Source organism: Scleropages formosus, chromosome 9, assembly GCF_900964775.1.
Source record: "Scleropages formosus chromosome 9, fSclFor1.1, whole genome shotgun sequence".
NCBI lineage: Eukaryota > Metazoa > Chordata > Actinopteri > Osteoglossiformes > Osteoglossidae > Scleropages > Scleropages formosus.
Window position 1 is genome coordinate 6,164,108 of NC_041814.1, and position 23,369 is coordinate 6,187,476.

At 41.9% G+C, this 23,369-nt stretch overlaps 1 protein-coding gene across 2 annotated transcripts; it reads right to left on the reverse strand.

Annotated features, from left to right (window-relative positions):
* Positions 1 to 3,285: 3,285 nt before the first annotated feature.
* On the reverse strand, positions 3,286 to 23,369 carry LOC108930550 (FYN-binding protein 1). Of its 2 annotated transcripts, none has more exons than XM_018745840.1 (16): positions 23,018 to 23,369; positions 15,462 to 16,101; positions 14,444 to 14,540; positions 12,130 to 12,221; positions 8,630 to 8,667; positions 7,925 to 7,962; positions 7,590 to 7,713; positions 7,238 to 7,397; positions 6,437 to 6,602; positions 6,247 to 6,263; positions 6,078 to 6,138; positions 5,496 to 5,559; positions 4,522 to 4,684; positions 3,968 to 4,001; positions 3,717 to 3,754; positions 3,286 to 3,480 (listed from the first exon to the last, which is right to left on the reverse strand). In XM_018745840.1, the coding sequence occupies exons 1-16, from the start codon at positions 23,018 to 23,020 to the stop codon at positions 3,449 to 3,451; spliced, it is 1,767 nt and encodes a 588-aa protein (XP_018601356.1). In that variant the 5' UTR covers positions 23,021 to 23,369; the 3' UTR covers positions 3,286 to 3,448. The 2 variants fall into 2 exon arrangements, with proteins under 2 accessions (XP_018601356.1, XP_018601355.1); XM_018745839.1 differs by having other exon boundaries at positions 6,247 to 6,266; positions 23,018 to 23,368.

The window sequence follows — 23,369 nt, forward strand, 5'->3', positions numbered from 1 at the left end:
GGCTAGTCCATTTTGCTGAAATTTCATTGGAGAAACTCAAAATGGTACTCAGTACTTTGTATGGCCCCCACGTGCTTGTATGCATGCCTGACAACGTCGGGACATGCTCCTAATGAGACGACGGATGGTGTCCTGGGGTATTCCCTCCCAGATCTGGACCAGGGCATCACTGAGCTCCTGGACAGTCTGAGGTGCAACCCGGCGGCATCGGATGGACCGAAACATCATGTCCCAGAGGTGTTCTATTGGATTTAGGTCAGGCGAGCGTGGGGGCCATTCAATGGTATCAATTCCTTCATCCTCCAGGAACTGCCTGCATACTCTCGCCAAATGAGGCCGGGCATTGTCGTGCACCAGGAGGAACCCAGGACCCACTGCACCAGCGTAGGGTCTGACAATGGGTCCAAGGATTTCATCCCGATACCTAGTGGCAGTCAGGGTGCCATTGTCTAGCCTGTAGAGGTCTGTGCGTCCCTCCATGGATATGCCTCCCCAGACCATCACTGACCCACCACCAAACCGGTCATGCTGAACGATGTTACAGGCAGCATAACGTTCTCCACGGCTTCTCCAGACCCTTTCACGTCTGTCACATGTGCTCAGGGTGAACCTGCTTTCATCTGTGAAAAGCACAGGGCGCCACTGGTGGACCTGCCAATTCTGGTGTTCTATGGCAAATGCCAATCGAGCTCCACGGTGCCGGGCAGTGAGCACAGGGCCCACTAGAGGATGTCGGGCCCTCAGGCCACCCTCATGAAGGCTGTTTCTGATTGTTTGGTCAGAGACATTCACACCAGTGGCCTGCTGGAGGTCATTTTGTAGGGCTCTGGCAATGCTCATCCTGTTCCTCCTTGCACAAAGGAGCAGATACCGGTCCTGCTGATGGGTTAAGGACCTTCTACGGCCCTGTCCGGCTCTCCTAGAGTAACTGCCTGTCTCCTAGAATCTCCTCCATGCTCCTGAGACTGTGCTGGGAGACACAGCAAACCTTCTGGCAATGGAACGTATTGATGTGCCATCCTGGAGAAGTTGGACTGCCTGTGCAACCTCTGTAGGGTCCAGGTATTGCCTCATGTTACCAGTAGTGACACTGACCCTAGCCAAATGCAAAACTAGTGAAAAACACTCAGAAAAGATGAGGAGGGAAAAAATGTCAGTGGCCTCCACCTGTAAAACCATTCCTGTTTTGGGGGTTGTCTCATTGTTGCCCCTCTAGTGCACCTGTTGTTAATTTCATTAACACCAAAGCAACTGAAACTGATTAACAACCCCCTCTGCTACTTAATTGACCAGATCAATATCCCAGGAGTTTAATTGACTTGATGCTATACTCTGATTAAAAAGTGTTCCTTTAATTTTTTTGAGGAGTGTAGATTCAGTAATATTACTAAAAAGTAACAAATTACTTTTAACAAATTACAAACAACATTATGGCATTTAGGTATTTGTATACCAACTAAACGTGGAAAATGGTGGGTGATACAATGTTTACATAAATGTACATTGTTTAGGTAGCACAAATGCAAATGAGGAAACCACATCCAGATGAATGACAGATTTTAGAAAAATTGGGAAATATGTATTTAATAATTGTTGAGTGAAAAAAGACTAATTTGTCATGTGCTATACATATACACATATGTACACACACACACACACACACACACACACACATTTTGGGACATGTATTTACTAGAAAATTACAGTTTTTACATTAAATTTTTATTCATTTTATTTACTTTTCATTATTTCGATTTAGGCGCGGTGGCGCAGTGGGTTGGACCGGGTCCTGCTCTCCGGTGGGTCTGGGGTTCGAGTCCCGCTTGGGGTGCCTTGCGATGGACTGGCATCCCGTCCTGGGTGTGTCCCCTCCGGTCTTACGCCCTGTGGTGCCGGGTAGGCTCCGGGTCCCCGCGACCCCGTGTGGGACAAGCGGTTCAGAAAATGTGTGTGTGTGTGTATTTTGATTTATTTAACTGACCATTATCACCAGTGAGACATCCAGTGAACACTATGTAGTAGTATCAGCCGCCAACTTATTCAGCCAAGGTGATTTACAACGGTAGATTCACTACTTACTGTGAATCACTTATGCATGCACCAGTGAAAGACACTTTCTCTTTGTTACTCACAATTATTTTTTGCAGCTAATATTGCTTCTGTGCAGCAAAGTGTATAGGCTTTAAATATTTAGATGTAGGGGGTGTGGTGGCGCAGTGGGTTGGACCACGGTCCTGCTTTCTGGTGGGTCTGGGGTTCGAGTCCCGCTTGGGGTGCCTTGTGACGGACTGGCATCCCGTCTTGGGTGTATCCCCTCCCCCTCTGGCCTTACGCCCTGTGTTACTGGGTTGGCTCCGGTTCCCTGCGACCCCATATGGGACAAGCGGTTCTGAGAATGTGTGTGTGTGTGTGTGTGTGTGTGTGTGTGTGTATATTTAGATGTATTTGTGTATTTCACGTGAGGACTTTCATTTAAATGTCAGCCAGACAGCAATGACCTGCACTAACTGACTGGTTAGTGAAGTGTAGAGCAATTGGCTTCGAAGTGCACACAAAAACACTTCTCAGCGATACAAAAAATAACAACCCAATTTTATTGGGAGACATAACTTTTACAGGAACCCTGGCATTAATAATTATGGTACAATGGCTTTTATCAATGAAAATGATTTCTTGATAATACTGGTAAGGGGTGTCGTGGCGCAGCGGGTCTGGCCAGGTCCTGCTCTTTGGCAGGTCTGGGGTTTGTGTCTCACTTGGGGTGCCTTGTGATGGACTGGTGTCCCATCTGGGGTGTGTCCCCTTCTCCCACAGCCTTGCGTCCTGTGCTACCAGGTTAGGCTCCGGTTTACTGCGACCCTGCTTGGGACAAGCGGCTTCAGCTTGTGTGTGTGTGTGTGTGTGTGTGTGTGTGTGTGTGTGTGTGTGTGTGTGTGTGTGTGTGTGTGTGTGTGTGTGTGTGTGTGTGTGAGTGAGTGTGAGAGAGATAATACTAGTGCACTTAGTTACCATGATGGAGCATCCATGTCAAACAGAAACATCTTTGAACAAGTCCAGATGTACATCCACAATCAAACCCACATACAAAAACTCCTGACAGATACAAAAAAAACTTTGTCTATAACACTTAGCAACTCTGAAGAGAAATATAAGGAAACTTAACTTACTGTTTGCCTAAAATAGACTGTCATGATAAAGATAAAATCTGTGATTGTTCAAAGCACTGCACAAAATCATAGTGTATAAAAATAGACTACAAAAATCTATTTACAAATGAACTCAGTTGCCATTTTTTGCTGGTCAGTCTGCAGCCTCTGTAGATATCCAATGCTATAGTCTTCAGGGAAAATGTTTTGGGGCTGTCCTGAACTCTGTTTCACAATAAATTAAGATTATCTCAGTAGTAACACCAAAACAGGAAATCCATCCACAGTCATTGTACGTCCATTTAGGTGGTATTGGAGTCATTATCATAGACTTCTATAAGACAAAGAGAGAGAAACATATTACATACTAAATTACTAAAATACACAGTTTGTTTTTACAGTTTGTCTTATGGAATTCTGTACTGACACATATGTCACTTTTTCATAACTAAATTACTCAGAGGAGCAATACATTCTAGAAATTTAGTAATTATGAAATTGCTTGTTATAATTGCTTGTGATTTTCTCACACGAATTGTTACGGATCAGAAATAAATCAGAAGTACAGACCTGTATCATTATCAATATCATCATAAATATCACCTTCCCTGGAAAGAACAAAAAAAATAAATATAATTATGCCTGAAATCAAACTAATACAGATTAATGCAAAGTTCTTAAGTAAAATGACGAAAAACAATTTGTTATTGGAAGTCTAGCCACATAGCGTAAACTAAAATATTTTTATATGAATTTATGATATAAAACCAGATTTGTGTTGACTAACTGTATAGATCATTCAATGAAATACATATACGTACTCGTGTAGCAGGAATACCCTTGGCACATATCCATCTGTAAAAAAGAGACAATAGGTTAGCAACCCCTCAAAATAACTAAATATTTTTAAGACACTGAACTGTTATTAAAGGCATGCATCATTTTCCCATATGCATACTTTATTTTGTAGGATTCATTATTAATTGTACCAAGTACACACACACACACACACACACACACACACACACACACACACACAGAGTCTACAACTGTTTATCCCCGAGCAGGGGTGTAGCAAGCTGGAGCCTAACCTGGCAACACAGGGCGCAAGGTGACACACCGGACAGGACGCCAGTCCACGGCGAAGCATCCCAAGCAAGGCTCGAACCCCAAATCCACCCACAGAGCAGGTCCCAACCAAACCCACTGCACCACCACATCCCCAACTGTACCAAGTACACACACACACACACACACACACACACACACACACACACACACACACACACACACACACACACACACACCAAGTAGTTCGGTAAATAAGTGGAAATCATTTGCTAATTAGCATCTCAAGGTGGCGCTGTGCACTTACATTTCCCCATTCCATTACGACACAATGCTTTCTTGTCATTGGCAAACTGAATGACTTCAAGGATTTCGCCAGGAATCAGAGGCAAGTCCTTCCCTCCTCCCTTCTTAATGCTAGTATTGGGGTCAACCATCATGTTGCACAGCACGTGTATAGGACCTTCGAACTGACAGCACACATGCACAAAAATTTTGAGTAATCTTTTCACATGGTTACTCTTGTTTACATATCTGTGTTACAACCTACTTTAAAGCTTTGTGCTGATGCTAGACTGCATACGACCCTTTCCGCAATATAATTTTAATTTTATGTCACATCTCTCAGAGGTTTCAAATATGGTGCTTCACAAAACTCAGTGCAAACAAATAATGTCACTTAAAATGATTTCGTATTTTCATTTGCTGAATTTGATCCTGTTTGGCAGTAACACATAAACTGCAATTTATACATGAAATCAGAGACAAGATAACACAAAGAAGGCTTTTAAAATGATATCACTTGGAATATAGATGAGCAAACTATCACACTGCACTTGACTTTGGTGGCAATGAGTTTAATCCCTGAAAATGGCTAAAATACAAATTCAGATAGTTTGAAAGAAAAATTAAAAAAATCCATCTATCCATTATCAATAACTGCATGTCCATTGCAGGATCGCAGTAGTCCAGTTTTTTTCAAACTGACATTTAGGCATTATCAGAATAAACATTAGTGGCATATCACCCTCCTCAAGGGATCATTATCAATCAAGTACCAAATCCAGTTTAGTTGTCTTTTGTCTAAATTTGCCTTACATAATTGAAGAAAACTCCTCCAAAAGAGTAGGCATCAGTTCTATTTTTTAACAATATATTCTCAATAGTGTCAAGGAGTTTTTTGTGTAATTGCAACCTGAAGATACTCTTTTTGTGTAGCACTCTATTATTTCCATTTACTTTCATAGTAAAAACAAGCAAGAGTAATAGAACAGAGCTCACCTTAAACTTTTTTCTAAATTCTTTTTCCTCCTTCTCCTGTTTCTTGCTTTTTTTTGGGTCTAGACTGTTACCACAAAAAAGGACAAAAACTCATTAATATTCTGTGAGGTCATGCCTATAATAACTGAACGCAAATATGAAAAGTAGAATACAAAATGTAGAACTGCCTTGTAAACAAAATGTGCATAGCCTTCCTAGGCAATTCAACACCTCAGCCCTACAAAGTAACCTATTAACATGACAGAGTTGGTTCAGCTAAACATTAACCAAAGCATAAATCCAGAGGCAGTATAATTAACATATAATTACTTATTAATTTCTTTTTTGCAGTCAGTTCCTCATTCTTTAACTTGGATCATTGTGCTCATCACATGAGAGTTACAGTGACACAGTGGAACAACAAACAATTTAATAAGACATTGCTGAATGTAACAGTTATGTCGGTATCACTGTTCTCGAACATTTCAGATTTAGAATTACATATCTACATATATCTGACAGCTGAGCAAGAAGTTAGATGTCTTTTACATGTCTTATGGCTGGTCATACTGTTCCAAACAGTTTAATCTTATGTGTGTGTACCTGATTTCAATTGGAGGAGGAGGAAAGTCATCTGATAGTGCCTCCACATCATCATACACATCTGACCGGGAAAAGAAGACAATTTTCACCGACATAAAGCTGAGAGGCATTTTGCAATCATTTTTACTGTATACAAGTTCAAACTCATGATTTAAGAAAAGCTTCTTACCATCTCCTGCATTAATGCTACTGTAAAAAAAAAAAAAAAAAGAGTTTTGCTTAATGAACTTTTCTTTTTTGGTAGAGATACACTGGTCTGAAATTGGAAGTTCAGACCTAAACTGTCAGCAGCTGCTTGTTTACTGAGATGTGAATGAACCCATGACAGGAAGATGTGATAGGAAAATGATCCAGATTACCTGTCCAACTGATCTGAGGAGCCCACGTCGTAATAGACGTCGTCACCTGACAGTTTATCGATTTGTGGAGGTGGAAGGGGGAACAAAGAATCAGCAGGTTTTCCGAGAATCCTCCGTTTCACTTCCTCGTAGTCCACTTCCACGCAGGTGTTGCTTATGTAACCATCTACAACAAAATAAGTGGTCACTCCAAGGTGTTTCTTTTAGTACTAGATATTTTGACTTAACGGGGGGCGCGGTGGCGCAGTGGCGCAGTGGGTTGGGCCACAGTCCTGCTCTCCGGTGGGTCTGGGGTTTGAGTCCTGCTTGGGGTGCCTTGCGGTGGACTGGCATCCTGTCCTGGGTGTGTCCCCTTCCCCCTCTGGCCTTACGCCCTGTGTTACTGGGTAGGCTCTGGTTCCCTGCGACCCCGTATGGGACAAGTGGTTCTGAAAATGTGTGTGTGTGTGTGTGTGTGTGTGTGTGTGTGTGTGTGTGTGTGTGTATTTTGACTTACACTAGTGCAAGACAGTAACAGTTTGGAGAAATTTTTTATGGAATCTGAAGATGGCTTAAGTAAGGACAGAGTTCTGGTGAACTGGGTAGCACTAGTACCTGGGCTGATGTTTCTGACACAGCTCAATCTATATGGAGCTTGCATGTTCTGTCTTCCATGTTGTCTCAAAAACGTGTGCAGGAGAACCGGTGATTCTAATTACCCTTTGCATATGTGTGTGAGAAAAAAAAAAGAGTGTGTGACTGCCCTCTGATGGACTGGGGAAGCTTTTGACCTTGAATTTCAAAGAGATGACAATGACTTACATGTGCCAGTCATTGTGCGGGCCAGCCACCTGCCCTCCGGGTTGTTTTTGACCCGAATGATCTCCACTCTGTCACCTTGCCGCACAGATAGGTCATTCTTGCCCCCCTGCCAATCATGCTGGATCCTGGCTATATGAAGTACCTCCACTTTTTCAGTGAGCTACAAAACAGCAAAAAAGAACTGCTTCATTGGTACATGGGCAAGTCCAGTTATGTTATATACACAAAAAGAAAAAATGCGAACTAAAGAACATTGTTATGTATATGTCCCCTCACATTAAAACAAAACAAAGCAGAATCAATGATAGGTAGATGGTAAGTGTCTGCATTTTGTAAACAGGTGATGTCACACCTTAAATTTCTTCTTATATTCATTCTCTTTCTTCTGTTTCTCCTTCTGTTCTTTCTTTTCCAGGTCACGCTGCCGCTTCACTTCCTTCTGCAAATTCCTATCGTGACTGACTGGCTCTTCTGGTCTACAAAGAACAATGAGTTTTTAAGGTCTTTATTACCTCTATCTAAATGTAACAATACTAATTTTATAATAGAGACTCCATAATATGTCATACAAATGCATAAAATGCTGTATTTTTCCATTGAGGGTAAGTTATAAAAGCGAAAAAAAAAACACCATCATACAACACAAAATGACAAGTAAAAGTAAGGTAAAATGGCTTTCAGACTCACTCATCAACAGGTTCATAGATTTCACCAGTATCACTTTCCTTCAGGCCCAAAGAAAGAAGTGAAACAACAGATTTAATGTCTATTGTGAACGTATCCATTTGTTCAGAAAATAAGGCAGAAAAAACATAACAGCCATTTTCCCTAATAATAGGGTATTATAATAACGGAAAAAAAATCACTCTTTATATAATTATTTAAAATCATGTCTTTAAGATTACATTCTAGTCCTTATTCCATTTTATTGTTTCTATTTGGGGAAATGCTGAAGTTAGCTAAGAATTATAAATGCTTAATTAAAAAATACACACACACACTTTCGGAACCGCTCGTCCCGTACGGGGTCGCGGGGAACCGGAGCCAACCCGGTAACACAGGGAATAAGGCCGGAGGGGGAGGGGACACAACCAGGACGGGACGCCAGTCCGTTGCAAGGCACCCCAAGCGGGACTCAAACCCCAGACCCACTGGAGAGCAGGACCTGGTCCAACCCACCGCGCCACCGCGCCACCATGCCCCCCTTAAAAAATACATTTAAATATTGTTTGGACTAAATAATGAAAACTAACTGGCAGCTTTAATATACTTGAAACTTGTAGTTAGACGGATTAATAATATTTCTAAAGAAATAATGTACACATAACTGTATATTATCGGTACCAGGGAACAAAAAATGTTAGATCATGTAGATGCCAGATAGATTCTCACCTCATCCCCAGGTGTGGAACCACAGTTGTTGAAGAAATCTGTGAAAATTGATTAAAAAACTTTAAAATGTCAAAGGGTACAAAACTGATAAACTGAAGTGTGAAGCCTGGTATCTTAGAACTGTACCAATTCAAAAAATCAATCCATCCAATTTCATACCCAATATAACCATACAAGTTCAAAGTGGTCTAGAGTCAATTACAAAATAAGGTAAGATACCCCAATAGAGCATACAGTTGATTTCAGAAAGCATACACATATTTTTTTTTTTTTCCAGAACCGCTTGTCCCATACGGGGTCACGGGGAACCAGAGCCTACCCGGCAACACAGGGCGTAAGGCCAGAGGGGAAAGGGGACACACCCAGGACGGGACGCCAGTCCGCCGCAAGGCACCCCAAGCGGGACTCGAACCCCAGACCCACCGGAGAGCAGGACTGCAGTCCAACCCACTGCGCCCCCGCACCCCCTACAGCATACACACAATTACTATTAAACTGAAGAACTGAATAGCCCCTGAACTCACTCTCTTTTGTTAAGTGCTTGTCTTTATGAGAGTTGCAGTGGTCAAGATTGTATCCCAGAATCATTGGCTGCAAGGCTTGGAGCAGTACACCCAAGACAAGATGCCACACATATGTTTAGAAAACACAGACAATTTAGAGTGTCCAGTTCACCTGAACTGCACATCTTTGGACTTGGGAGGAAACCTACTCAGACACAGGACCATACTAACACCACACAGACTAAGCTGGACTTGAACCTATGCCTGAAGTGGCAGTGCCACTCACTGTGCCACAGAGCCACCCAACCCCTGAACTGAAAGGAAAGGACAACACACTTTATCATCTCTAACTGGGATTGTATCAACATGTTAGAGAAAATACATTATTTCATTTCCAAATTCTATTAATTCAGAATGAGAAGTATCTAAAAGAAGCCAGTTCCAGTGAGACAGAGTACTCCACTGCATTGCAGAATACATACAGTATATGGCGTAATAATTTACAGATACCAGTTCACTTAAAAACTCCACCATGGACAGTCCCAAGCCCAGCTTAGAAAGGAGGAGGGCAGGGCGTGGGGCTAACTACCACACCGTAAAAACCTTTCCAGCTACAAAAATGCCAACAAGGAAACTTCACGACATCTCAGCTCTTAAGGAAGCCTGGAGAGCCCTTGTTGGCGGCCTATGTCCCAGAAGGGGTAGAAGGCATAAGAAGTTGTTGTTCACTTAAACTGCATGAATAACCAGAACACCCAAATATAACATTCCAACTGCAAAAATCTGAGACCAGATTCACCATCATAACCCAGGAACTCAGAAAAAATAGCTTTATCCACTATTACTCACACACACACACACACACACACACACACACATTTTCAGAACCGCCTGTCCCATACGGGGTCACGGGGAACCGGAGCCTACCCGGTAACACAGGGCGTAAGGCCAGAGGGGGAGGGGACACACCCAGGACAGGACGCCAGTCTGTCGCAAGGCACCCCAAGCAAGACTTGAACCTCAGACCCACCGGAGAGCAGGACCATGGTCCAACCCACTGCGCCCCCTCCACTATTACCCATTTTTTGTAAAATAATGTAGTTCAAAATCATATTAAAATGTTTATTAACGGTATTTGGCAGTTTTTTTTAATATTTCACAGCAGCAGGTAGGTAAAGCTAATGTTTTCCTACATTTTAATCGCAGTATTAAGTGTGTTCTAGTAGTTATTGTCTGGGAAACTTGTAACAGCGTAGTGTTTTTTCACTTCCATAGCAACAACTACAACTTCTTGTATTTTAGAAATATGTACCAAGTTGTCACTTTTTAGAACTTTTCTGCAACAGCAAGTTAAACTAAATACAAGCTCTAGATACTTTTGGTGATAAAATCATCTGATCAGTTACTACTACTACTTATTTAAGTGATGGTTTTGTAGAAGGTGACTTGCTGTTTAGATTAAGAAAATGCTTACACATTACTTCTCTTTGTTATGCCAAAAACACAGAACTGTAATTATGAATTTATCTCTGTTACGAGAGTGAGCTCTATGCAATCTCTAAAACTGCAAACATATCAAATTAGGGGGATCTTAATATTCTGCTAAAATTGTCAAAAATTCACAAATAGTAGTCACAGTTTCAACATAATTAAGACTGTGTATTAAGTATAAAGAAATGACTAACACACACACACACACACACACTTTCAGAACCGCTTGTCCCATACGGGGTCACGGGGAACCGGAGCCTAACCCGGCAACACAGGGCGCAAGGCTGGAGGGGAAACACCCAGGACAGGATGCCAGTCCGTCACAAGGCACCCCAAGCGGGACTCAAACCCCAGACCCACCGGAGAGCAGGACTGCGGTCCAACCCACTGCGCCACCGCACCCCCTAAATGACTAACAAATTCAGATCTAAGTTTTAACAACAGTGCTGTTCTTTGACTGGCCAGTTGCATGAATTTGATCTGAATATTTAATATGTCAAAAAGTAGAAAATATGTTGTATATCAGTGTTGCTATCAAACTCTGAGAGGGGAGCTAATTAGAGCTAAATAACTTGACCACTATAAACAGACAGGCTACATTTTCACACGACCACAATAACCAACATGTCTTCATGCATGCTAAGTTAATACATATACTTAAAGAGAAGTTAGTCCTTTTATTAAAAAATAAGAAGTTAAAACCACTTTGAAATAACTAGTGCAAGAACATTGTATAAGAGGTTAAATGTATATTTTTGTGAATCTATCAGTAATTAAATACAGAAATAAACTATAGAGAAAGGCCTTCCCTCAGAATGATGCATTAAAGGTGTCACTCCTTATTTATGTTTTTCAGCTAATTGGTAATTATTAACCCTGAAAATTTACACACACATACACACAGTCTGAAACTGCTTGTTCCAAGCAGGGTCGTGGTGAACCAAAGCCTAGCCCAGCAACACAGGGTTCAGGGCTGCGGGGGACACTCCCCAGATGGGATGCCAGGCCATCACAAGCCACCCTAAGCAGGACTCGAACCCCACACCCGCGAGAGAGTGGGATGCAACCAAGCCCGCTGGGCCACCGTGCCTCCCACTGAAAAATTTGTTTTATCATTTTTAAAATTCATTCTACTCTTTTTAATATTTGTTTTTTTTTTAAATCTGTGTCTCAAAAGGAAATAAAACCATCAACTGGTAATGCCTACTTGATGCTGATAAAAATAATCCAGTGACCAATGGTTTACCGCTATGTTGTCCAGGTATACACATTGACTGAAACTGCTTGTCCTGAGCGGGGTCGCGGCGAACCAGAGCCTAACCCGGCAGCACAGGGCGCAGAGCTGGAGGGGGAGGGGACACACCCTGGGCAGGATGCCAGTCCACCGCAAGCACCCCCAGACCCACCAGAGAGCAGGCACAGGCCAAACCCTTTGCGCCACCGCACCTCCCTCGTTGTTCGGGCAGAGATCCTGAATACTGTAACTAAGGCCTGTGCTTACTGTACCTTCTTTGAAAGCAGACTTTGAAGGCGGGGGAGGTGGTGGAGGTGGAAGTATGTCAACATCATCGTAGGTGTCTTGATCATCGTCTTTCACACTTTGGAAGGAAGACAACACAGTGATGGTACTTAATGGCATTGCTATATTTCTTTTTTGTTAAAGAAAATGTAAAAAAAAGAATCACCTAAGGTGGTTGAATCATTTACATTGATCAGAGAAGCTTAGAAGCTTACTTGGTGTCAGAAATCTGTAACAGAAAAAAATGCACTTATCCCAAAAAAGTTCACTGTTTAAAAGAAAAAACTAAACACTAAAACTAAAAAGAAAAAACTGAACACAATGTAATACTTTTCAATTTTTTGGAGATTTGGTAACACAACAATTACATGAATCTTTCATATATATATAATTTAAAAAAAAAAAAAAAGTTTCTTTTATGTATATGTACTAAGTTATCTAGCGTTTCATGCCCTGAAAAAAAGAAAAAGACCAATTTCAGAAGCAAGTTTGTTATGAAAAAATCTTTTCCCCCTTCTTCATTTGCGTCACAGTTTTGTCATTTCACTACTTTGGATATTTCAAGTGGCCTATCAGCATCCTGCATAGAAAACAATGCAGATTTAACATTTCAGCAAACTGCAAGCCTTTTGTATCAACCCAACCTCAAAGATGTGAATTTAATGTGAACAAATGAAGTGCGCCCACGCAATCCTAGAACAAAAGAACGCTAGACACAAACACTATGCAAAGGCACAAATACAGTCCCTCAAGCCTTTTAGAAAAAGCCTTGCTCCAAAGCACCTATTCCCATTGTAACTACACATTCAACTGAATAAAACATTTTTCACAATGGTTCATCAGCAGTTCCGTGCGCTACATACATTTTTAGTTGCTATGGAAGTTATGCCTGAGCTTTTTCTGCTTTTTATGTGGCCGTTTTTATCTGCATTATTTATTTTATGCAGATTTTTTGTTGTCATTTTTACCAAGGGTTCCAATGATTTTAGAGGTGACTATAGCATAAAATGTAGTACACTTGGACCTCAAAGTACAAACACAACTGAGACTGGAACTCTGATTGTACCTTAATTTGTTTGTGACACAAGGCACCAGTCTGTCATTAGACTATGTATCATAAAAAAGGAAAACAAGAAAAAAAGTCGAAAAACTTTGGGCTTTAATTCAAACACATCAGAATACTGATAAATGAGCTATAAAATGAAAAAAAAAATAAAAAAATAACTGGATTCCTTATACTATTTATGTTATTTTTTTGGACTTCCTGTTTCAGTAAGGTACAAAGAAGAGGTGATGAGAAAACTTTTTGTCCACTATCAACATGGTGAAAGGTAAAGGACTGACAATTCAAATTACACAAATGATTGTTGACTTCCACAAACTGGATCATGGACACAGAAAATAAAAATCAAATATAGAATTTAGCACAATTACAGTAACAATCAAGAGGCGCAAAGCCACAAAAACAGTGTGTAACTGAAAAGGATGCAAGTGTATCTTGTCCAGACACATAGTTTGGAAAATGTTGAGAGAGACAAAAAGAGGCAAAAAAAGAACCCAAGGGTTAATGCTGGAGAACTACACTACCTTCTGTCACCTTAGGGTCACCAAGTCTGGTATCCTAGGGTATCGTCAGAAGGTACCTCTACGCTAAGGAAAGCATGTTAGCGTAGAGGTAGTAAGTCTTTGTGGAAGCAGTTGGAATTTGCTAAACTCCAACAGAAATTTGAATGGAACAAGGTGGTATGGTCAGATGATACCAAAACTACATTTTATGGCCACCCACAACACCAGTACATTTGCCATCAGGAGAAAGACACACACAAGGAATAGTATATTGTACATCATAAACTGTATATTTGAACAAAATACTGAGGTTCTCTTCTTTGTCACAACACATAGCTGTTTATTTGACACTTTTTTTGTCTTTATCAAAGGTGTCACCAATTTTGGAGTCGACAGTATGTAGAACCCACAGAGCAATGAAAAATTAGAAATCCACCAATTAGCGGACACTTTTATTTAAAATGCCTTACAAGTAAAGTCATTTATCCAGCAGAACATTTCACTTCAACAATATAGGTTTAAATAAAGTGCTATACTTTGCTGGCGGTTACTGTAACAGGGCTGCTCTTCAGACTAGGGTGACCAGTCTTGAGGATATAAGCATGTAGTGGCTAAATGCATGCCACCAGTTACCTCTGATAATCCCGCAGTAATCATGGCTTCACACAAAGAAATTTGCAGCAGTTGGTTTAATGCATTCAGTTGAATCTTAAATAAAATATATATAATACTCACATCACTGACTGCTGCTGGCTTAGGCTGCTTGGTTTGAATGGTGGCCTTGGTGGGCCTGATGGACTTGCTGACCCAGGAATGGGTAGATTAACAGCTCCTATCCAGGAAGACAAACTCACTTTACAAAGGAGTTGCAACATGCAACAGTATAACTTATTGCTTGGTTAAATGTGTCATGCTTAACTATGAAATTTAAATTTACCTGATGCATTTCACTAAAGCAACTCACACACACACACACACACACTTTCCGAACCGCCTGTCCCATACAGGGTCACGGGGAACCGGAGCCTACCCAGTAACACAGGGCGTAAGGCCAGAGGGGGAGGGGACACACCCAGGACGGGACGCCAGTCCGTCGCAAGGCACCCCAAGCGGGACTTGAACCCCAGACCCACCAGAGAGCAGGACCTGGTCCAACCCACTGCGCCCCCGTGCCCAAAGCAACTTACAATTATTTAATAATTACTACAGCTGGTATTTTTGTGTTTGTTAATCTATACTAAAGCCTTAAGTTTTGAGAGTTATTCTGGCACAATCAGGTACACAAAATCTGGAGTTTGTAGGAAGTGGCACTTCAAAATTATTGCACAGGAATGACATGAAAAACAACCTTCAGAGTGAAAAACTCAGTCAAAGGTGCATTGTCAACAAGATTACAAGTTTTTTATTATTAAAACCTCTTGTCCAATGCAGTGTTGCAGTGGTCTGGAGCCTATCTCAGAAACATATAGTTCAAAGCAGAGCATACTTTGTACAGAATGTGGGTCCATCACAGGGCATCACACACACACACACACACACACACACACACACACACACATTGTCTTTGACCTAGAGGAAACCAAAATGAACACAGAGAGAACCTTATTATTATTATTATTATTATTATTAATAATAATAATAGTAAAAAATATGAGCATCCCGACGATTAAAGTACCTCAGACAAGGAGATGTTCTGACTGTTTGTGGTCCTTTACAGAACACACTAAGATCAGAGCACAAGAGAGGGGATTACCTGTCTTCTTCCCCAGTGATGGGCGTCCAGGCAGCGGAGGTGGTGGTGCAGCTTTCCGGTAGCAGTCCAGGTTAACAGTGGGGGGGCGTTTGGGTTTGACAGGTTTTGGTCCCTCAGGGGGTAGAGTCCTCCTAAGAGGAGGCACTTCTGCCATGCTTCTCTGGCTACGCAGTGTTGATGTGGGAGATGGAGTTGGCTTGAATAGGGGGCTGTCCTGCATAGATGGCTTCAGCATCATGTTTTGCAACAGTTCCCCGGTAGCTTTGACCTTTCCTGGTACTCTGTCCTTCACTGGGCTCTCTGTTTTGGGTTCCTGCGGAACAGGAGCAGTCCGGTGGGATGGAGGTGGTCTGGGAAAGACACCAAAAGGTGGGGACGGCCTTGTTGGGCCTGTGGACTCAGGTTCAACTGCAGATGGTCTGGCCATCCAACTAAGGTCTGGAGATGAACGCGGTCCAGGAGCGGCAGGCGACAGTTTAGGTCGGGCGGCACCATTCGCTGAAGGGCTGTGTCCTGCTGGTGGAACTGCTCTTGGAAATCGTGGCATCGGAAGCCTCTGGGAATCACCACCTTTGGCATCAGCCATTTCAGCCTTCGCATGAAATCTGTCCCTCAAGGTCTTGAAGTCCACGTTCTCCTCCTATCAGAGACAAGTCAGAAACTGAGCTGCTCTGCAATAGAGAAGGAAGCAACATGGAAGAGAAACTAGACCAGCCCCTACCCTTCTCAGAGCTCTCTGCACAGCCACCAGCTGCATTCACTACAGAAAATGAAACTCATCCCACACATTGACACTGATCAGAACACCACAGATCCTTCCTGACACAATATAAACCCAAACCCGATGATCCAAAAAACAACTTTCAGTAAAGGCGAATACAGAAAAAAATGTTTGGATTGAATTATACTGTGATTAGAGCAAAGAATATGTCTAAGCACTATGAATTCACCTGTTAGAGTTAACATTTAAAGTTTTAAATGATGACTTTGCTTCAGAAAGAAGCAAAGTATTACATCGGTAATGCAAGTGTTCACTGTGGTACCATTATTTTCACAGTATGTGGTGACAGTAAGGTAAGATGACATCCAAAAAGGTTGTTGTTTAATGGTGTAGTACAAAAATTCATATTACTTTGGAATGTTTATGAAGCAGTCATCCACACTATAAGTTCAGCCCATAAATGACAAGACAATGTCTCTGTGGGCCATTTAATTTAGGACTATGTTTATTTTTTCAATGCATGTCTACGATGCTTTATTGAGATTTCATTTGCCAGAATTTTACATTTTAGAAAATGTGCTTCATTCTGCATTTCAGGACTGAAAACATTAATTTTGCTCTATTACTGTACACACATGAAGAAGCTTGAAGAGCAATAACCACTGGTTATGTATTAAAAATGTCAAATGAACCTACTGAGAAGCTTTAAAAAAGGCAGCTTAGAAAGTCCCAACTTTGATGACAATTAGCTGGATCACAAAACCACTTGGTATGATAGCAACCACACCAGCTGGCATTTCAAACTGTCAGTGCTAGAGAGAAAACATGGCAGTTCCTCTGAAAAATGAGGTCACACAGATCACCATAATGGGGCAGCAATGGTGTACTCGTTTTAGTTATGAATTCAGAGAGAGACTCCTGAAAGTTTTTTGCCCATTCTAAAGAAAAGTGGCATTGGTAAGATGCTTAAATTTTTTCCACTCTGCTTTGTCTTTGACAGCACAGATCCTCAGATAAAAATTGGGCAAATGTAAATTTTGAACAATGCATACAGGCAGGAAACAACAGTAACCACACACACAGCTATACACCTAGGCAGTTCAAAAATGGTAGTCATAGAGACTGCCGAAAGTTTCCCATTCGACCTATCAGAAGCATGCATTAGCTTCTCAAAACAGCCTGTTGAAAAACACAGGAAGTAAGCAGGGTCTTTCTTATCTGTGCTTCAAAAAAACACTCCTGCACAATGCATTACCTGCATCAGCAAACAACTGACTGTTCCTAGCAGACATTCAGAATAAGTACACTTGGAAAAGCAAACAGTGAAAAGTTACAAGTGGTTAGTTCCGTTTCTTCATCATTCATTTTGAAACTCCGACAGTCACATCTATAACCATGGTGGACTCCAAAACTCAGCTGAGAAATAAGCTATTACATTATTCCTGTCAATAATCCTTTAGATATTTTCACCAAAGTGAGTAAGCCTCGAAACCAAATGAGCATACCTGGAAACCTAATCTATTCAGGAATCAGAAAACAGAGCATAAGAAAATAAATACAGTAGATGGCAACAGGAGAGATTACGAGCATGTATATGTTTACACAATGCAACAAAATTAGTGTGTGTGAGTGTGAATGAACAAGTGTGTCTGGAATAGGCTCAGGATCACCACGACCCTAAAGAAGAGGTTATTGGTAATTGGATTGATGGACAGTTGTCCCATACTTTGGTCCTAACCAAAAAGCCTTCATATGGAACCACTGTGCAGATAGCTGTTTTTCCTCTTTCTGTGTTTCCACAGCTGAACACTAGAAGTCCTTTCTTTTTCCTCAGAACTCCCCTAATCCCACTGCTCCAAGCAGTTACATTTACTTATTTAGCAGACACTTTTCTCCAAAGTGACTTCCAATGAACTCTATGTAGTGTTATCAGTCCACACACCTTATTCACCAAGGTGACTTACACTGCTAGATACACTACTTACAATGGGTTACTCATCCCTGCATCAGTGAAACACACTCTCTGTGTCACTCATACACTCTGGGTGACAGTCACCAACCCACCTGAACAGCATATCTTTGGACTGTGGGAGGAAACCCACATAGACACAGGGAGAACATGCAAACTCTACACAGACTGTGTGGGGATCAAACCCACATCCTTTTGCACCACCCAGGCTCTCTGAGACAGCAGCACTACTCGCTGTGTCACCGTGCTGTTTGTCAGTCCATGTCTACAAAAATATTTTCATCCAAGCAAATAATGTATTGCCTCAGGATTAACCGTATCTTATTTTGGCTGCTCCACATTTACTGTGTTCTGCAGCCCAGTATGTTATCATTCCTGTTAAAAGATATGACATAGCTTCCTGTCTTTCTGTGTAAATTCTTAATAACCAGCCTTCTCATCTCCTAAGGTTTTCACATGCAGCCTGCTCTGTCCCAAAGCTGTTTCTGACTCCAAACCACTCAACCTGATTGACTGCTGTGTGACAGAGTGCGGTACCCTGTTAAGGTCAGAAAATAAAAAGTTAAACGCGGAAGCTGTGGTGTTTGCAATGTTTCATTTGAATTAATGTCCGGGTGAAAAAATAAAAATCACTAATAAATTAGAACAGATGTGAAAGTTAACAGATGCCATTACGATCCAACTGAACATCACCACTGTCTTTACCTCTCCAAGATCAAGGAGCTCTACATATCAGATTGGTTCTATGTCATGCCATTCCTGACCTCTCTTCACTGGCTTCTTACCACGGTCTGCATCAGACTGACGACCCTGGAACTGGCCTACAAGGCTGTTAGGGGAGTGGGCCTGACAATACTGTAGAAGGTAGTTTACCTATAAGGCACATTAAGGCACACAGTTACTCTACTCCATCTGAACTGTGGCAGAATGACCTCCAGATGACAGTAAGCAGTGCACGGTCTCTGTCCATGCTTTGAAAGATGCTGAAACCCCACCGCTTCACACTTTTTTTCCTCACACCAGAAGCTTCAACAACTTGCTTACTGAACTGTTCTTCAGCTCAGCATTTTGCACATGGTTGTTGTGGTCATATTAGTGGCAAGGACAGCAGGTAGTACAAAGGCTAGGGCTGTCAGCTTGTAAACCGAAGATCTTGCATTTAGATCTCACTCCTGCTTTAGTACTTCTTATCAAGATACCTTCCTTAAATTGCTCCAGTAAATATACCCTACTTTATAAATGTGTACATCATGGTAAGGATGTTTGTGCAACACAAAAATTTGCCTTGAATAAAGAAGTCAGATAACTGAAGGTGAATGATAACAGCTATTTGGTCAGAGATGACTATATATTGCTGCTCTCTAATGTGATACTTCAGTGTCAGTGTATTTTCATATTGCTTTACTGGCTATTCCGCTATGCGATTAATAGGGACGTTTGATTAGAAGCGATAAGGTGTGGTTTAATTTTTATCCTGTATTGTACTCCTCTAAGATGATCTTTGATTATGTGTGTAATCTTAGACAAATTTCCTTAGTATTTTTAGCAAGCGGTATACTGTGCAGATTAAATGTTGTTGTACACCAAATCTGAGAGTGCCAACCAATTTAATCTTAAACAATTTCATACAGTTGGGATTCCAGCAGCCAAGATCATTCTTTAACATCATCAACTGAGTTAAACTCTATATTTGATGTTCTGAAATACATTAAGGGGGGGGGGGTGGGTTGGACCAGGTCCCGCTCTCCGGTAGGTCTGGGGTTCAAGCCCTGCTTGGGGCGCCTTGCGACGGACTGACGTCGCGTCCTGAGTGTGTCCCCTCCCCCTCCGGCCTTACGCCCTGAGTTACCGGGTTAGACTCCGGCTCCCCGCGACCCCATATGGGACAAGCGGTTCAGAAAGCGTGTGTGTGTGTGTGTGTGTGTGTGTGTGTGTGTGTGTGTGTGTGTGTGTGTGTGTGTGAAATACATTAATGTGATCCCAAATCACCAACTGAGGTACATAAAAAGTTTAAAATACCTAAATTGCGTTTATGTTGTGGATTTGAAAAAGGGTTTTTTAGTGGAAAAATCAACCAACCAATGTCAACAACCGCTTGTCCCGAGTGGGGTTGCGGCAAGCCGGAACCTATCCCAGAAACAAATGGCTCAAGGCTGTAGTGAGAGGGGAAACACCCTGGATGGGATGCCAGGCCATCGCAAGGCATCCCAAGCAGGATTCAAATCCCAGACCTGCCACACAGCAGGCACCAGCCAAGCCTGCTGCACCACCTTTAGTGGAAAACTGTATTAATTATTTCTCTAAAATAACATTTCTACACATGATTTTTACAGGAGTAAGTAACTGTATAAGTAACCATATGTCTAATTATGTGCCACATGATGGACTCAGCAGCACAAGCTCAACAAACAAGCTAGCAATACTGATAACAGCGATGCCATAAAACATCACATGCAAGCTATAACCCAAAATGTAATGCTCATTACTTACTCACTAGGTATCAACCATAAAGTTTATGATCTGTTTTTTTTGCATAGAATTACAACAAGTTTTAGTGGGTGCATTGTACATTTGACTAGAAGACCAAAGGCTAGAACATGTTGGCAAACAAGGGAGCATTGCATTTAACACGACTAATAATGAAAAAATAATTGAAATTGAAAGAATAGAATAAACTGAAAGACGTGGTCAAAGATCGTAAAACATGGAGAATGATGATCCATAAAGTGACCGAAAGTCGGCGTTGACTGAACAGTTAAATCATCATCAATAATGAAAAAGCACATTTTCTGGGAAAAACACATTTCCTCATAAACAAAGCAAGCAGTGTTATGCATATTAAAAAATAATTTCTGTTTTACAATGTGTGCTACAGTAGCACACAAAGGACTGAGTATACACAGAGTCCTCACGTTACAAGCAAATTATTAAAGTGGATTTTTGAAGATATAAACATCTTCCAGTTTAATAATTTTTGATTGTACTTACTTTGGTGTTTCACTTTCTAAAATTTCTGTCTGTTTGCAGAACAAAATCCACCTGCATTTCACCCGTTGTTAACTACCAGTAAAATGCACTCAGATAGAATAGGAGAGTGGGACCACCTCCATAAGTGTATTATTTTCAGTAATTAAATTTATTTTAATCTTAATGTAGCTCAAGGTAATAAAAATGAAAAGTCTTACTATGTATTTTCATTTACTAGAACTACACCTAGGAGCACATAATCTTATCTGTAAATGAATCGAGGGCCATTTGGTTTATTAAGCTTTTATTGATTGTGTAGATAATAAGAGAAGGTGTTAGTGGCCCAAAGCTGACCAATGCTCGACACATTTAATAAATGTGATGTGAAATAAATTGTTACAGTGTTGAATGGGAGACTGAGAACATAGCATTCATTTTAAAATACTTTAACATATTTTGAATTTGGAGGCAGAGGTGCGGTGGCGCAGTGGGTTGGACCGGGTCCTGCTCTTCCGTGGGTCTGCAGTTCGAGTCTCGCTTGGGGTGCCTTGTGACGGACTGGCATCCCGTCCTGGGTGTGTCCCCTCCCCCTCCGGCCTTACGCCCTGTGTTGCCGGGTAGGCTCCGGTTCCCCGTGACCCCGTATGGGACAAGCGGTTCTGAAAATGTGTGTGTGTGTGTGTGTGTGTGTGAATTTGGGGGCATGGTGGTGCAGTGGGCTTGACTGGGTCCTAGGGATTGAGTCCTGCTTGAGGTGCCTTGTGGTGGACTGGTATCCCATCCTGGGTGTGTTCCCTTGCCCTCCAGCCTTAAGCTCTGTGTTGCCGGGTTAGGCTCCAGCTTGCTGCAACTCTGCTCGGGACAAGCGACTTCAGCCTGTATGTATTTATTTTGAATTTTACACTTTTTGAAGGGTGACACTGTGACGGAGTTCTCTCACATCCAGGGTGCACCTGCCTCCCACCCTATGCTTCGGGGATACAGCGGACCACCAGGACCCTGCACTAGACAAGTGGTTATTGTAATGGACAGGTGGAAGTCTCACACAGTAATTTTTATTCATTATCCCTTTTCATTTATTATAGCTTTGTCTGAACCTAAGCACATAACCTAAAATAAGTGGAGGGCTGTATCATACATACACGGTGTATGTATTCAGCTTTCACTTAGTGGTAAAAGTGATGTTGGAGTAAAGGACAAATTGAGAAAGTAACAGCATGAGTTTAGTAGCCAATGTAAATCAAGCTACATCTAAATTTAATCAAGTGTTAGTTTAATCAAATGTTTCTTACTCTGTTTTCAGATTAATCAGTTATTAACCGATGCTCTCCAGTTTAGGTTCCAACTCACGATTCCATTACATAATAAATAAAGAATTATTTTTGCGAGTTACACAGTTTTGTGTGGTATAGATGTTGTTAAACCTGCAGTACAGCTGAAGAAAAATATGTGTATTAGCCACGGACAGCTTACAGGAGGAATGAAACACAAAGAGCAGGATGGTCATTTTGTTCGCTGACAGGAGAGACACAAGTTCATCAGCCTGGTGTCTTTGTTTCTTCGGAGAACAAGACTTGTATGTGCAGCTAACATCATCACCTGCTGTCTGGGTGGCAGAAAACCAACCAACCTCAACCACCATGCATGTTAACATCCGACAAACATTGAATGTCAAGCCTCCAGCAGCGCGGGAACACGAAGCTGGACAAAACCGTCCTGACGAAACAGGCTCGTCTCTCCTTACTTCACATGATTTTTAAGCACACTTTTCCTACAGCAACCGAGCGCGAAGCAGCGCCGAGTCCCCCGAGGCTCTCGTCTCCATTCGACAGAGGGAGAATTTAAGAAAGGGCGTAATGAAAAAGCCATGAAGATGGCACACAGACGGAGTGACCTTACCATGATGATGTTTCAGGCTGCTGGAGTAGCAGTGGCGCGAGCGCGGTGTGGTCGCTGTGCTCCAGCTCGCGCGCCGCTCTTCACGAGGTTCCGCTTCAGAATCCTCGCAGGGCTTCGCGGGAGTCACTCACTCAGTGTCCGCTCCGTCACACAGGGACACGAACCGTCGTATGCAATTTATATCAATTAATATCTCGCAGTTCTGCTGCCACGTTCCATAACGACGAGAAGCTCTAAACGAAGCGGAACGATAAATACGTAACTTTGTAGCCCAAATCTGAACTTGTGTTTTTTTGCAAACCGCAACACCTGCGGAAATTCAAGGTAAGCGGCGGGTGACCTTCTTCCGCGT